The following is a 17,361-nucleotide window of genomic DNA, read 5'->3' as shown; positions in this document are numbered from 1 at the left end:
CACGGATAGCTAAGTTGTTTATAAAATGCCAAATGATCTTCTAAAGTGTTTTTGCCACTTTACATTCTCACCAGCAGTATATGAGAATTCTGCTTGCTCCATGTCTTGCCCCATATCTTCTTTAACTTTTGGTGTTGTCACACTTTTTAATTTTAGTCACCCTAGTGGGTAGAGTTTATCTGCCTCGTTTTCATGTTTTTTGTTGTTTGTTGTTGTCCATTTTCTCTGATAGAATGTAAACTTCTCTAGGATAGGATCTGTCTGTGCATCTGTGTATCCTGTACTGCATTCATCCTATGATCTTGCCCAGAGTAACTGCTCAGGAATATTTGTTGATTAGATGTTTTGTAAGTGTGCTTCAGGATGAACCCATGACTAAGGAAAAGATTAATTTTATTGAATGGAAATGTACACCTTCTAATATGTCTGAATAATTTATATTATATTTCAGGTCAGTTTACGTTGCGAGACATGTATGAACAATTTCAAAATATCATGAAAATGGGCCCCTTCAGTCAGATCTTGGTTAGTTATCCTAAAGAGTTTGTTTATTTTCATCTTCTTTTGTTTTTCATTAAAATTTTAAAGAGTAGATGCATTTACTTTCATTATTTTTGCTGTTTGGGTAAAAATGCTTTAAAAACTTAGTGTCAGAATTAAAGCTGAGTACTTAAATGTGAACATTGTGAACAATTTAATCTCAAGCTGTTGTTGATTTTATGTTTAAATATATCTGTTTTAGGGGATGATCCCTGGTTTTGGAACAGATTTTATGAGCAAAGGAAATGAACAGGAGTCAATGGCAAGGCTAAAGAAATTAATGACAATAATGGATAGTATGAATGATCAAGGTAAGATGGCAGATTACTTGATTTAGAGGACAATGTTCTGAATATTTACAAGTGGATTCACTGTGTTCTTGTGGATAAGATGGGGAAAAATTTAGATTGAAAGATTGTTAGGTAGATTTGTAGCCCTCTGAAAGCTCTTACTCAAAGGGTTGTTATTACTGGATTGACTTTATCAGAGAGAGAAATGTCTAATACAGTTCTCCAAATGAATTTCATGAAAAGAACACTAATTTTTCATGATGATGATGGAAATAACTTGAAAGGAGAGTTCTGTAATCAAATAAATTTGGGGGAATTATGGGTTAAAAAAAACTATTATTTATTATAAGTCTCCTTAGTGCTCTCATATACTAACATGAATTGGGAATCTGTCAGAAAGAGAGATAGTTTAAGCAATGTTTACAAACTTATTTTATACTGAAACTCTCGGGTTTCAGTCTTACTAGAGATACACTGCTCTCCGGGTGCCTGAGTGGCTCGGTTGGTTGAGCATCCGAGTCTCCATTTTGGCTCAGGTCATGATCCCAGGGTCATGGGATTAAGCCCCACATTGGGCTCGGTGCTGAGCATGGAGCTTGCTTGGGATTCTTTCTCTCTCTGTCTCTCTCTTTCTCCCTCTCTGTCTCCCATGCGTGTGGGCACTCTCTCTCTCTAAAATAAAAAAAATTTTTTTAAAAAAGGAAGAAAGAAAGACATATACTGTTCTCTGTAATCCTGCATTATACTTCCAGGTCTTTTATGTAATCCTTAGCTCATTAACATTTATAATACTATGACCCCTTTATCTTTTTTCCAGTTTTTTAGCACCCTTTCTGATGCAGCCCAGAAGATACGCCAAACAGTTTTTAGGTCTAACTCTACCACTTGACCTCTGACTTCATTTACAAAGAAATACAGGCTTTTGGCCTTGAACTTCCTCAACCATTGGCTAACTTACCAATACGATTGTGGCAGCCACAAACCACTCTTCAAGCTTTTTCAAGGACCTTAGGTCTCCTTCAGTACAATCCTCTCCTGGATCTCTAGTCTCTTCTCATCTTTTGACTTTTCTTTCCCATCAGCATATAAACATTAAGTTTTTTGAGCTATACTTCTCTCTCATGCTTTTTTACTCTTTTTCTCTTTCCAGTCAAACTTCTTCAAAGAACGGTTTGTATTTTTCTCAAATTAGTGAAATCTGACTTCTGTCCCCACCACTGCTTGGAAATAGATACTAAGATTTCCAATAGCCTGCTGGGCTGCTCCATTGGATCCTTTTCAGTCTTTTTCTTGACCTTTACAACATTGACTGTTGTTAATCACCTTTTTTTCTTGGTTTCTGTTATACCATCTCCCCACTTTACTCTACTTTTCTTGTTAACCTAGTTACTTTCCCAGCCTGTCCCTTAAATGAATACATACTACAAGTTTTGTCCTCTGCCAATGCTTCTTCTCATTCTGCTCATTTTCTTTGAATAATTCATCCACATCTGTGCTTCCCCTACTGCTTCACTGATTATTTTTTGTATTCTCTACCTCTTTCCTGGGCTCTAGGCTTTCATAGTAACCCAGATAAGACTGTGTCTTTCTCATCTCTGAATCTTTAACACCGTGAAAAGTTTTGTATGTAGAATTAACAATTGCAGCCATAATTGGAGTATTTACTCTGTCCTGCTACTGTCCTGAGCACTTTACATAGATTAACCCATCTAATTATCACAGTCACTCTCAAGAGACAGTTCTGGGGTTAAAATCCATTATTATATAACTTTTGTAGATTAGGAAACTGAGATATAGGAAAGTTGAGTAATTTGTCCAAGGATACTAGCTACAGAGTAGAGAGACTGGGCTTCAAACTCAGGCATTTTGGCTCAAGAGTCTACACTCTGCACCACTTCCTTTCTAGATGCTCACTAAATGGTGGGCAGACATCTTTATTTACATAATTGAAAGTTTTCTGAGGCACAGATCCAAAATGTAGTTTTTCTCCCTTGGTGAGTGATGCTTCATCTATCTACTAGATACCTATTTACTCAGTCACCTAAGCTAAAAACTGGGGTCAGCCTAGATTTGTGTCCTTGCTGATTTTCTGTCTAGTGGTTCAACTGATGACAGAGGTAAAGGTATTGAAGTGCCTAACTTTTTCCTTTTAGTTGTGTCAGTTTTCTGTCAGGTAAGCTCTTTTGTTGGGTACAATACATATTTAGGATTGTTGGGTCTTCTTGGTGAATTGACCTTTTTATCATAATGTCTGTCATGTCCTCCTTTGTCCCTTGTCTATTTTGTCTGATTTTTAAATTTTTTTTTCACGTTTATTTATTTATTTTGAGAGAGGGAGAGACAGAGTACCAGCAGGGGAGGGGCAGAGAGAATCCCACGCAGGCTCCGTGCTGTCAGCACAGAGCCCAATGAGGGGCACAATGTCAGGAACCATGAGATAATGACCTGAGCTGAAATCAACAGTTGAATGCTTAACTGACTGAGCCACCCAGGCGCCCCTGAATAGTTTTCTTAATGGTTGCTTTAGGTATTATAGTATGCATACATATTTAACTTAAAACAGTCTACTTCTATCAGTATTTTACCACTTTTAGGGGAATAGATAGGAACCTTAACATTATCTTAGATTTAGTGAGTTCCATTTCCTTAATATTTCTCATATCTTCCCTCTTCTCTTTGTCTCTAAATCCCCTACATTAGTTCATACACTCATCATTTCTCTTTTTTTTTTTTTACACCCATCATTTCTTACCTAGATTGCTATCATAGGTTCCTAACATTTCCCTTTGTCTTTTTTCATCCCTCTTTTCAGTTTGTATTCTTCATTGCCACAAGAATGGTCTTTCTAAACATAGAAAGTTCTGGGGTCAAACTCCTTCAGTGGCTCTTTAATGTTGTCATAATGAATTTGAAACTCTTAAACCTGGCTTACAAGTTCTTTATAATCTTGTCCTTATCTACTTTTGGAACTTTTTAAATCTCAGCTCTTATCCAAGCTTGGTTTCTTCTACAAAAAACTATTTTTATTCTAGAAATCCATGTTCTGCTTCCTAGAATGTCCCTTGCTTTCTCTTCTTTACTTAACCTCATACTTGTTCTTTAGGACAAGAGTTACCTTGTTACTCAGTTAAAGAGAAACCATCAGCATGGAGCCTTTCCTGACTTTCTTCTTTAAATTATGTCCCCTTTTGCTATTTGCTTGAATCTATCATGTTGCTTACCATGATATGCTGTTATTAGCGTGTCTTTTTCTTCACTACACTTGAGGTCTTAGAATGCATATTTCCTAAATATTTTATAGTGAAGTTGGGGCTTAAAAGCTGCATTTATGAAATGGATTTAGGTTTTAATGACTGTAAGTTTATTATGAGACAATTTGCTCTTTATTTATATCTCATTGGTAATCAAATTTCACCTGGATTTCAGTTCACTTCTGGATGATATGCTTAGAGGGCATAGACAAATTAGAAGATATATTTAGGAAATGTTATTTGTAATCTAGAGGAAATTCACAAGAATTTGAAATAGTCTCTCAAATTCTCAAATATTTGAGAATATCTGAAAGCCTTATTCTTTGTGTCTGGCAAGGAGACATGTATGCAAATAGGAAGAAGTGCCATAGAAACATACTTCATTTTAATATGTGAAAAGATTTTCCATAATTATAGGTATAATAGGATGGCATAGATTACTATATTTTATTATGTATTTATTTTTAAAGTTTATTTTGAGCGAGTACTCACGTGTGCATGCACGTGTGCATGAGTGTGGAAGGGGCAGAGACAGAAGGAGAGAGAGAATCTGAAGCAGGCTCCATGCTGACGTGGGGTTTGATCTCACAAACCATGAGATTGTGACCTGAGCCAAAATCAAGAGTCAGACACTTAACCAACTGAGCCACCCAGGTGCCCTGGAAATATTTTCCATAATTATAGGTACATTAGAATGGCATAGATTACTGTATTTCAGATAGTGGGTCACCTCTCCTGGGGATATTAAGATGGAGGCTAGGTGACCATTTATTGGGGAATGTTGTAGAGAGAATGAAGACATAATAGAAATTTTGACTAAAGTCCATCCTGTTCCTGAGATTGTATGCAGCTAAAGCCAGAAGAAATACACATAATACTCATAGAGGTATAAAAATGCTGAAGGGGTGGGGCGCCTGGTTGGCTCAGTCAGTTAAGCGTCTGACTTCAGCTCAGGTCATGATCTCACAGTTCGTGAGTTTGAGCCCAGCATCAGCCTCTCCACTGACAGTGCAGAGCCTGCTTGGGATTCTCTCTCTCCCTCTCTCTTTCTGCCCCTCTCCCACATGTGTTTTCTGTCTCTCTAAAATAAATAAACTTAAAAATTAAAAAAAAAATGGGGCCCCTGGGTGGCTCAGTCGTTTAAGTGTCCGACTTCGGCTCAGGTAGTGATTTTACAGCTTGTGAGTTTGAGCCCCGTGTAAGGCTCTGTGTTGACAGCTCAGAGCTTAAAGCCCGCTTCAGATTCTGTCTCCCTCTCTCTCTGCCCCTCACCCGTTTGCACTGTCTCTCTCTCTCTCTCTCTCTCAAAAATAAACATTAAAAAATTTTTTTAATTAAAAAAATTATTCTTAAAAAATAAAAATAAAAACTAGAAATGCTGGAGGGAATTAACTCATTATGTTATAGAAAGGATTAAAATACTAATAATAATTACTTGATTATAAAAAATATAACCATGGGGCGCCTGGGTGGCTCAGTCGGTTAAGCGGCCGACTTCGCTCAGGTCATGATCTCGCGGTCCGTGAGTTCGAGCCCCGCGTCAGGCTCTGTGCTGACAGCTCAGAGCCTGGAGCCTGTTTCAGATTCTGTGTCTCCCTCTCTCTGACCCTCCCCCGTTCATGCTCTGTCTCTCTCTGTCTCAAAAATAAATAAACGTTAAAAAAAAATTAAAAAAAAATAAAATAAAAAATATAACCATTATTTTGTTGATGATAGGTAGAGCCTACCTACTTCCACTTGCTTAAGTGCCTAAATTTGTGATTTAAGTGTTACTAGTTATTTAGAAATGAGCAGTTTTCTTTTTTGAAATACACCTTATGCTTCTAATATATGCTCTGAGGAGCAGGTGGATATGAGATATGGAAAAAGTGGACATGGGTTTCAAAGGTTTTCAGAATGTTCTATTTTACTTAAACTGTGGGGTGAGTACATGTTTATTTGTTTTAAAGTTTATTTATTTATTTTGGGAGAGAGCACATGTGAGCAGGTGGAGGGGCAAAGAGAGAGAAGAGAGAAAATCCCAAGCAAGCACCTCCTGTGGGTGCAGAGCCTGATGCGGGGCTCCATCCCGTGAAGGAACCATGGGATCATGACCTGAGCCAAAATCAAGTCAGATGCTTAACCGACTAAGCTAGGAGCCCCTGTTTTATTGTTTTCATAGCTTATGAATATTATAAATGTTCTTTTGAATATATTCCATGTTTAATTTTTAAAAATAAGATGCAAACATGGCAGATGATGATAACATTTGTTAAATTTGGTGGTGACTTCATCATTTTGTTTTCGTGTGTGTGAGGTATTTGTACATAACTGTTTTGATAATGAATGTTAATTGTATGTAAGTGATAGTAATTAATCCTCGTCTACAGAACTTGACAGTACTGATGGTGCCAAGGTTTTTAGTAAACAACCAGGAAGAATCCAAAGAGTGGCAAGAGGATCAGGTGTGTCGACAAGAGATGTTCAAGAACTTTTGACACAATATACCAAATTTGCACAGATGGTAAAAAAGATGGGAGGTATCAAAGGACTTTTCAAAGGTAAGAAAAGAAACAAACTCCTCATTTGTTAGTATTGAAAGTAAAGAAAGAAGGTGAGAAATTAAAAGCCAGGAGTGCTACCAGGATTGGCAAACATTGCTGAATTTCATGTTGTATTCAAGTACTTCTTGAATGTGATCTGTGATTTATCTGTTTGCACATTCAAAGTAATAAATACTAATATTTAAAAAAAAACAAATTTAATGACTTTATTTTTATGATGTAATATATATTAAAGACAATTTAGAACATATTAGAAAGAATAAGAAAAAAATCTTAAGGCACCCATTACCTTTTCTCTCCAGAGAATCCTATGGGTTTTATTGCAAATAACATTTCGTAAATGAGTGCTTTCTTCTGATACGTCATGACTATTTTTCTGTATTGTCAAATATTCTTCAAAATATAACTTTGAAGCACTGAATACTCTCCCAGGTATGCTTGTATCTTCGTTTAGTGCAGTGGTTATTTATGTTGATCCATTTGCTCCTATATCAGTATCAGTTCCTGCATCAGTTCCTGTGCAGTCTTCCATGAGGCCAGGGATTTTGTCTATTTTGATCAGATACATAGTAGATGCTGAATGAATTTTGTAATTATTATTTCCAATTGGTGGTTAAATGTTTTCTCAGTATGTGTTTTTTAAATTACCACTCAAGTTTAACATCTCTTCATACATTTTTTGGTTTGAATTTCTTTTGTGAATCACCTCTTAGGTTCCTTGTTTATTTGTCTCATTTTCCCCCCTATTGCTTTGTAGTAACTCTTTAAAATGCTTCGTTTGTGTCTGCAAATATTTTACCCAGTTTTCATTTGCCTTTTACTTTTATTTATTTTTTTTTAGTGAAAGGAAGCTTTCATTTTTAATGTAGCCAAGCCTATTTATCATTTTCTTTGATTTCCTTTGTACTCATAAAAGCCTTCTCCATGTTGGTACCACAATAGCCACCTATACTTTCTATTTTGGTTTTAGTTTTTAACTCTTTATCCCATCTGAAATTTATTTTGCTGTGTACTGTATAAAGCAAAAAGATGTTTACTTTTCTAAAGAGTTAATCAACTGTCCTAATCCTCTTAAAATTTATTCTAATTTTTTTTCTATATTTTCTATATTGAAATTTTTTTCTATGTTTCTATATTGTTCTATATTATATATAGAAGTTTTTACTGCCTTTTGTCCTAGACACTTATTTTCCATGCTTGTTATATTCTATTTTGTTTTTTGTGGCAGGGAGAAAAGTTAGACTAACATGTTTAAAATTGTAATTCCTAACATCACATGCTGTTTCAGATAGTGATTATTAAACACATTATGTCAGTTTAACATCTTTCTCAAATAACGCTGACTATTCTTGATAGAACTGCAGATCTAAGCACTGATTACTCAGTAAAGGCACAATCAAGATGAAATGAGCAGTGGATGTGGCACACATTCTTGTCATACCAGGCTCTTGATGTTCTTTTAGAAGTTTTAAGTCCTCGGAAACAAATACATATGACAGTTTACCAATAGACACAGAATTCATGTTTTACACAGATTTATTAATCATGAAAAATTTTTCACGGATTTTACCATGTTTTATAAAAACATTTTTCATTCATATATCTTAATTCATATAACTTATTCAGATTAGTCAGCTTTGATGCTCATTTTCATAAATACTTTTGAGAAGCACCAGAGTTATGTTCCTTTGAAATAATTTTGCTTGAAGCAGCTCTACTTACTCTTTATTGTTACATCGACGATCTCTTTTGCTTCCTGTCTCTTAAGACCACAGCAGCTATTCTCTTAAAGGATGCTCTTTCCTGTTTTGCCTCAGAGTGCATCTCTTTTATTGGCTTCCTTTTTTCCTGTGGAGTTTCAACCAAGTGTGTGGAAATTCATTGGTAAATGGAGTTGCATTATTTGTCTTTCTCTTGTCTGAAGCTTTTCATTATTTTTAATAGCTTCTTAGATATATGCAAATCTTCATGCTTTCTCAGAGTCATTATTTCATATTCATTTACCAGCAATCCAGGCTCATTCCTGATTAACTCTTATCTATAAAGTCAGTTTTTTGTTTAGCATTCTCCCGTATGACTATTAAACAATTGTTGTTATAGCTTACTGTTAATAACCACTGGATACAGTTTTAACAAAAATAGCCCTTAAAAAGTCCCTTGAATGTCCCTTAATATAGAATTTTAATATAGAATTTTGTTCTTTCTCAAAAATATGTATGTAATTGAGATAAAGATTAGAAGGGAATATGTATAAATAGAAATAATGTGTTTAGGGTAATAACCTAATACCTAAGGTTATGGGTGATTGTTTAAAAATTTTACTCAATTCATTAAATTTTCTTTGATACCCTGATTATATTACATTCTTACATTCTACATTGACTCAAAACCTTTTTATTTTTTTTCAGGTGGTGACATGTCTAAGAATGTGAGTCAGTCACAGATGGCAAAATTGAATCAACAAATGGCCAAAATGATGGATCCAAGAGTTCTGCATCACATGGGTAAATATAAAATTGTTGCCACTTTATAACATACAGTTTTAATTTATAAAGGTTGAGTTTTAATAAGCCTTCTGTTGTGATACTATGAAAATCTGTTCAAAGATGTATGGTTTAGGGAAATGGCCATCTGAATTCTAAGTTGAATGGTTGTAATAGTGCTATATAACAGAGGTTTTATTTACTCTTCTGCTGCCATCAGTGTGATTTTTTTTTTTTTTTTAATCTTTATTTATTTTTGAGAGAGGGACGGAGTGTGAGCAGGGGAGGAGCTGAGGGGAGGGAGACACAGAATCAGAAGCAGGCTCCAGGCCCTGAGCTGTTAGCACAGAGCCCGACACGGGGCTCAAACTCACAAACTGTGAGATCATGACCTGAGCCGAAGTCGGACGCTTAACTGACTGAGCCACCCAGGCGCCCCATTGGTGTGATTTTTGAGCAAGATACTTAATCATCTTCTGTTAATGTTTGAAGACCTTTTGCCCTAGTTTGGAATCTGGGTATTTTCAATGAGACTTTGAAATTATATAAGGATTCTGAAACCCAGTTATACTTTTGCCATGTGACCTATGAAAAGTTCCTTAAACTTTCTGAAACTCACTTTCCTCTTTTGTAAAATCACAGATAATAGCTCATCAGGACAGTGTGAGCTAATATATATGAAAGCATTTAGTACAGTTCTGGGCATACAGATGTTCAATAAATGGTAAATTCTTTTCTTCCTGTAAGTCCTATGAAACAACTCCTCTACTCCCCTGAATTGGTCATGATTTACAACAAGAGTCTTTTGGACTTCCCAGAAAAAATTTTTTTGTTTAGTTTTATTGACTTCCTATTGTGTACCAGGTATTGTTCTAAGATCCTTTCATATATTATCTCATTTATTCCTTATAACTTGATGAGATATGTTATTCATTCTGTTTTACAGATAAGGATATTGGTGATAATACAAAATTTTAATTGGTTTGTTCTTTAAGGCTGATGACCAAATTGCAGTCAGATCCCAGTAAATTTTTAGAAGTTAAAGTACTTCTTAGGCAAAAGTAATGTTTCAAGTTCTGCATAATAATTATCTGAATTTACTCTACTTTCACTCTAGGTGGTATGGCAGGACTTCAGTCAATGATGAGGCAGTTTCAACAGGGTGCTGCTGGCAATATGAAAGGCATGATGGGATTCAATAATATGTAAAGAAGATGCCTTAATATAAACTGACTCAGTTGATTACATTATTTGCTGAGACCTCAGAGTTTCCCTCCTTTTTGCAAACAGGAAAAAAAAAGTATTTTTCTTGCCTGTCTTGCTCTTTTTCTTCTTCTCATCTTTTTTCCCCCTCCTTTTCTTCTTCCTTCCTTCTTTCCTCCTTCCCTTTGATATAAGGGAGGAAAATATAGTTTTTGTGGAAATCATTCTATTTTTGCTTTAGATTTTCTTCTGTTAGTGTTCACCACCATAATACTTCTTAAGTTAAACAAATCATGATGTAAAATTTAGTACTTAAAAGTTTTTAATTGTCTCAAAGGCCAAGCATTACATTTGTAAACAGTCCTGGTCAGTAGTTACATGATGTCTCAATAAAAGTGCTGTAAAATAAACTTCAAACTCGTTATAAATTAAGGGGTTGTTAACTTTCTTATGATTTAAATTTATCAATGTATCACATTAAAAGGCAGACAGAAAAACCAATTGCTATGTCACTTAAAACTAGTCCTACATGTATACCTTTAATTGGAAATATCATAGAATAATTTAACCATTAGTATTAGGGATTTTTGTTTAACTTAGAATAATTACGGTAATTTTGCCATACAGATCGTAGGCCTGCCATTTAAATTGAAATTGTGAATTTGTTTAGTTTACAATATAATGTTTTGTATATAGCTTCCATTTTCTTATCTCATATTTTTGAAGACTTAATGACAATATTTGGTTTTTTTTGAAAAGCCAATTTTGTTTCTTACACACCAAAAAAATCTGTTTGATGAAACTGATGTACTTTGTTAATAGTTAATGTATAGACCTCCTAATGGGAAAATAATTGCATATATTAGGCTGTTAATACATATTAAAAATAATAAGACCATGACAAGGTTGATCTGGTTGTTGGTTACTTTGGATTGCTGCATAGTACATTTAGAAAAGTGGCTTTTAAATAAGTTATGAAATTAAAAATACTAGAATAATTATTATACTTATTCATTGTTGATCATGAAGACTAGATATGGTATAGTTATGTATTTTGAGCTATAGTGAATTGATCTTCAGCACAGGATTGATTTGTAGTAGTAGGAGAGGATATTTTTATAGTATTAATTTTTTATGACTCAAGCGTTTCAAAAAGGTCTTATAAGCCAAAGTATCTTTTAAAAATAATTACAAAAAGAGTGCAACAGATTTTCTGGTTTACTTGGGCACAGATTTTTATATACCACTAAATTATTTTTACCAGCTAAAAATTAGCATACTCCTATAAAAACACTGTATACCCTATATAAATGATGTATCTTGTACTCTGCAGAAATGTCATAAGGTCCAGCTATAGAAATTTGACAATGAGAAAATGCTGTTTTCCAAATTAGTTTCTAATTAAACTGATGCATACCACCTTTTCTGGGCAAGCATTTTTGTGATTTCTGTCCTCGGGGTACCACTTTTCACTTTGACCAAAAAAGGAAATGAGACACTTGGCCAAACTTTATGACTAAGGTATTGCTTTTAAGTTTTTTTTGTGTCTGGTGCAAATTATATTTTTCAGAAGCAAAAATAACAGTGGCAAAGGACAGCAGAACACCTAATTCAGCTTCCATTTCCTCTTTGGTAAGACGAGGGCACTGGAGATGCTCTCTAAACTTCTGATTTCATTAATTCCTCAATCTGACATCTTTAGTTGCAAAAGCTAGCCTTCCATTCTCACGGTTTTTGTCCAAGTGCAAACAACGTAAGTTTGACAGCATAAATAATTTGACCAAATTTCCTTTTATTTTTCACTATTGTTAAAATTGGTTCCTAAGCTTTTTGATACCTGTTATATTCCCAACTTAGACCCCTACGTAGATCTACTATTGTATAACATTGGATTCTTCCTGAAGTTTATTATAATATGTACAAAAATAAAACTAGGTGTAGTTCCTAAGCTTACAATGCTTATGTAATTATAAAACAAAAACTCGGAAATTAATTTCAACAAACTATAATACCAACAAAGGGCAAATTAGTGGGCAATTTCATGTGATGGATGTCAGTATTTTTCTGGAAGTATCATATTTGCTGGCATATAAGATACAAGGTAAGTATATACAATGCATTGCAATTTTATGGAGTAATTTATTGGAAAAAATTTAAGTACCTTTCATATGTAGTAAAAATGATTTCAAAGTGTCTTATATAAATCATTATTTTGTTCAGATAAATACAGTACATTATAATGAGAAGAGTTCCTAGGTCTGACATGCAGTACTATACTATCTTGAGTATAGTGTCATGTAGCTAAAAAGAAATGTAATATTGTCAATAAATACTGATCTACAGAGGTAACAAAAGCAGGAAATTTACTAGAACTAAAGTCTCATTATGCATATTCCTATAGGTAGAACATATAATATTAATACCTTATTTCAGTGAATGTAGAGGGTTTAAAAAGTAAGCCACAATATAAAAATAAAATTGATTCCTTTTACATATAGCTTTAGTACATACAAATATTTCAGTAAAAAATGGAAAAAGCGTTTAAATGCAAAGGAATTTTAGCTTGATGCTTGTGTATGTGGTAAAAGCAAGTATTTTACAGTTTGTATGAGAGAGTAACCAAGGAATTTGAATAAGTTCTAATAAAAACTAGATCTGTGAGAACCATGGCTAAATAATAACAAAATGTATGTAACTTTTGATCTTCCTTAAAACCCAGAAATAATTTTAATAAAGCCAAATAAGTTATATCCAAAACTAGAAATCCATCATCACACCTCATATTTAGATAATTTTGTTCATTGCTTGTATTTACCAGATTCGAAACGGAGTGGTCATCTTCAAAATTTTGCTCTAAAATCCAATTACCATACTCTCAATGTTAAGCCATTGCATTAAAGTTGAGCCTAACATCTTCTTTGCTTTCGAGTCATACGTTACAGGAATGATGAATTTATATCTCCTATGTTGGGGGCTTAATTTAAATTTAATTTCTAGAGAGTTGAGTAGTCTAAGAGTTATCTTTGTTAAATAGTTGTTGATGTGATGTGAAATTTTGCTATGATAGTTTTTTTCCCATACTTTGCAATTAGAGGGGAGTAACTTTGTGTTCAGTGTCAAGTAGTTGCTAACCCAAGAATCTAGACCCTGTCTCTACTGACCTGGTATCTCTGATATGGGTATACTGAGTATGAGGTAATTTCCAGATACTTTTAAAGTGAAAATATACCTTGTAATCTGGTGATTATGGCGTATTTCCTTTGATAATATGCATGTGGTGCCACTCAAGTTCTTTTGAGTTTGGCATGCCTGTGCTACTATCTGCAATTTTCTCATTACTTTTCTCTCCATCTGAAATTATCATTTGAAAAGCATGTATCTTTTAGCTTCATTTGGCTTACAGGGTTCTCTCAGCCTAAAACAATGCGTTTCCTGGTACCAGTTGAATCTAAATGGAAAAACAGTCAAGTAATTACACAGCAGTACCTACCTGTAACAAGGATAATTTAGATGAATCTGATCCTTAGACAATCTCCTACCTCCTCATAAAGGCTTTACCTTCTCATGGGAAGCAGAAGGGAGTAATACCCTGTGACTATGGTATATTTTTAAGCAACACATGGCTAAAGTTTTGTGAGCTTCTTTACAGAGATAGGTCTCCTGTCTGCATCAGTGAAGAGAACATGCAATGTCTGCCTACCTGCATAGTTTATGAACCATGCTTGCTTGCTTTTTATGATTTTATAATTGAATGAGAGAAATTTGTTCCTCAGTGACCCAAAAGAGGTAAGAGTTGTTATTGGATATGTTCACGGGTCCATAATTTCTGACTTTGGGAAATCAATTAAGGGGGTCAGAATTTCATTTCTGGTAGAACTGGTGCAAGAAATATCTGCTGGTTTCTTCACACTCAAAATATAGGAAGTGTGAAAACCTTCAGCTGATGTGTGTCTCTTGATTTTCTGCAGTTTCCTTCTTACTGTGTTAAGAGGAACAGTGGATAATCTTGCCCTGAGATAAATGGCATCTTTGTTTCCCCAGTTTCTTGAAAAATAATGGACATAGGTCACTGTATAAGTTTAAGGTTACAGCATGATAGCTTGATTTATACATATTATGAAATGATTACCAAAATAGGTTCAGCTAATATCCATCTTCTCATGTAGGTACAGTAAAAAAGAAGAAGGAGAAAAAATTTCTCTTTGTGATGACAATTCAGGATTTATTCTTAAGTTTTCTATATATCGTATATCAGTGTTAGCTATAGTCATCATGTACGTTACATGGAAAGATCCTTAATTGTGGCAATCCCTATTTTTATTATTTATTTATTTATTTATTTTTATGTTTATTTTGAAAGAGAGCTGGGAAGGGGAAGGGAGAGGAGAGAGAGAGAGAGAGAGGGAGGAGGAGGGGGAGAGAGAGAGAAAGAATCCTAAGCAGGTTCCACACTGCCAACACGGAGGCTGATGTGGGGCTCCATTTCATCAACTATGATACCATGACCTGAGCCAAAATCTAGAGTCAGACGCTTAAGTGACTGGGCCACCCAGGTGCTCCGTTGCAATCCTTATTACAGCTTTATACTTGTTTTTTTGATTATTGTCAGAAGACTCCTAGTGTTCTACGGACTTCAGATTAATATGTACAGTTTTCAACATTGAGATTACTGTGTTTAGGCAGAGTATACAAAGAACCTAATATTTTATGACTAATGCCATATAAAAGATTCTGCTAGTTGAATATCAGTAGTCTATTCTTGAGACAAAAAAAATCTGACCAAATTGCAATGAAAAGAAATGTGCTCACATGGCATCAGATAAAACCTGCTCACTTGGTATTTTCATTTGTTTCTTAAATATAGGGCTTACAAATGGCTATATCTTAGAATAGACTTCAAAAATATACACACTTTGATAATTTGCCTCCAGATCTTTTCATCTATCACATTCACCTTTGATGTAGGGATTTTCTGCCCCTAATAGCCCATTTTCTGACATTTTCTTTCCCAGAGGAGCAGAGTAGCTAAGAGTATAGGCTTCAGAAGCAAACTGCCTGACTTTGAATCCTTGCTTGGCTGCTTACCTGCTGTGTCCATGAGCAAGTTTCTTTCTTCCTTCCACCCCCTGCTTTTTTTTTAAAGTAAGAGCATGGGCAAGAGGGTCAGAGAGTGAGAGACAGACAGAATCTTAAGCAGGCTCCACGTTCAGCACGGAGCCCATCGTGTGGATAGATCCCACATCCCTGGGATCGATGACCTGAGCTGAAATCAAGAGTCAGATGCTCAACTGACTGAGCTACCTAGGAGCCCCATGAGTAAGTTTCTTACTCTCTCTAAGCTTTTGTCTCCTCATCGGTAGAATGTTGGTAACTATAGTAGTACCTCACAGCTGTTAGAAGTGAGGAAGAGTTCATACAAGGAAAGTCCTTAGCACAGTATCTGGGCTCCATAAGTGAAGCCACTACTATGATTTAAAAAATTTTTTATGCTTAAATTCAACCTAAAGTGCATTTTTCGTTTTACCACTTTATTTTTTCTTATGTGTCATTGATAGTGATCCCTTATTTGAGGGATGGGATAACTTAAAAACATTTTCTATTAAAATATGTATGTAGCTATGATAAAACCATAAGAAAATCTTGTTTTATTTGATGGACATTCCTGGTTATCAAGTTTTAGTCAGCTTTGTTTTCCTAGCTTTTCAGAGAAATAGGTGGATCCAACTACACCTTTTTAGATCTATAAGCACCATTAAGTGATAAATTTAGGCCACAGTTATGTTTTCAAGTAGATATATTAATATCTGGATGTGTTTTTTTGTCATAGTGATATAATACAACTCACACTACCAAGGTAAATGAAGAAAAGATTTGACATACTGCTTTTTTTGCCCACTTTTAGTTGACCTGACAGTCTGGAATAATGACAAAAATGTTAATGCCCAAAATAAAACCATTAGAATTTCTATGTTTTTCTGTTGCTATCAGTCCTTCATTTGTAATAGACTGCCCTTCAAATGCTAATTTGTGTTAAAAAAGTAACTCTTAGGAAATGCTTCCAGTTCATATTGGGATATGACTTGCATTTTGAATTTTCAGTTAACTAAGAAATACACTTGTAAACTATGAACACAAGTCCTGCTTCAGCAGTGAAAATTGTAATTTGATGTTTAATTACCAATTTGCAAAATAAAATCATGCATTTATAAACATTCCACAAAATTTTTAAATAATATCATTGATGTCGTTAAGAGGAAAGGGATTTTGAATACATGTAATGCAGAACTGTTCTTGTTTATGAAAGCCAAATCATAAGGTCTTTAACAATTGGCTCTTTTTCTTTTCAGTTTATTGCAGAGATTGTTTTTGCTGTTTTGGACTGTCTCAACCTTTGCTAATGACACTAGGCAGCCTCAGATCATATTACTAAAACCTGTTTACCTTAGCAACAAGCTAACTTGATTTTATTACCAGAAAATGGATTATGAATTCCCAAACAATTATTAAAATGTTGGTTTTCAAATAATCAACTTTTGTCTTTAAGGTTTTTGGTTTTTTAGGTTATAGTTATATGCAGGATAGAAGCGTACAAAAATATTAAGCAGAGAGTAAGGAAAAACAATTTTTGTACAAGAGAGAAGGGAATATTTAAGATTACAGGGGTGTGGACCTTGTTGGGGTCAGGTAGAATTACAGATACACTATGCCATAACTTTGGAGAGTATTTCTGGATTTTGACTGGCATAAAAATGGAATTTAAAGTATCATATAACGCTCCCTGTGGCCCAAATAATGTATTTTATTTTTGACCTCTACAATTCACAAAACCTTGTGTGAAAACTTTCATACTAAAACTACAATAAAAATAATTTTAGCTGGAAATGCTCCAACTAGTTTAAGTAATACTGTAATCGGTGCAATCATGACTTTAATTTGGTTGAACATTGGGAAAAATGGGAAAAAATCCCCTTATACATGCACACACGCCCCTAAAACATAATAAAACATGCCTTGTATTTGTCAAAATGGAACCTTGCGGCTGCCCTTTGCC

General features: G+C 34.5%; 1 protein-coding gene across 3 annotated transcripts in view; it reads left to right on the top strand.

Moving 5' to 3' along the window:
* The window catches only part of SRP54 (signal recognition particle 54), a 39,358-nt gene extending 28,991 nt beyond the window's left edge, over positions 1-10,367 (top strand). For all 3 annotated transcript variants that reach the window (XM_049612895.1, XM_049612894.1, XM_049612896.1), the window contains 5 exons: positions 452-525; positions 743-851; positions 6,451-6,621; positions 9,033-9,128; positions 10,225-10,367. In XM_049612895.1, the coding sequence (XP_049468852.1) occupies positions 452-525; positions 743-851; positions 6,451-6,621; positions 9,033-9,128; positions 10,225-10,316 (542 nt within the window). In that variant the 3' untranslated portion in view covers positions 10,317-10,367. The remainder of the gene's footprint in view (positions 1-451; positions 526-742; positions 852-6,450; positions 6,622-9,032; positions 9,129-10,224) is intronic.
* The last annotated feature ends 6,994 nt before the right edge of the window (positions 10,368-17,361 follow it).

This window comes from Panthera uncia (assembly GCF_023721935.1).
Source record: "Panthera uncia isolate 11264 chromosome B3 unlocalized genomic scaffold, Puncia_PCG_1.0 HiC_scaffold_1, whole genome shotgun sequence".
NCBI classification, from domain to species: Eukaryota; Metazoa; Chordata; class Mammalia; order Carnivora; family Felidae; genus Panthera; species Panthera uncia.
This window is presented reverse-complemented; position numbering and strand designations above follow the sequence as displayed.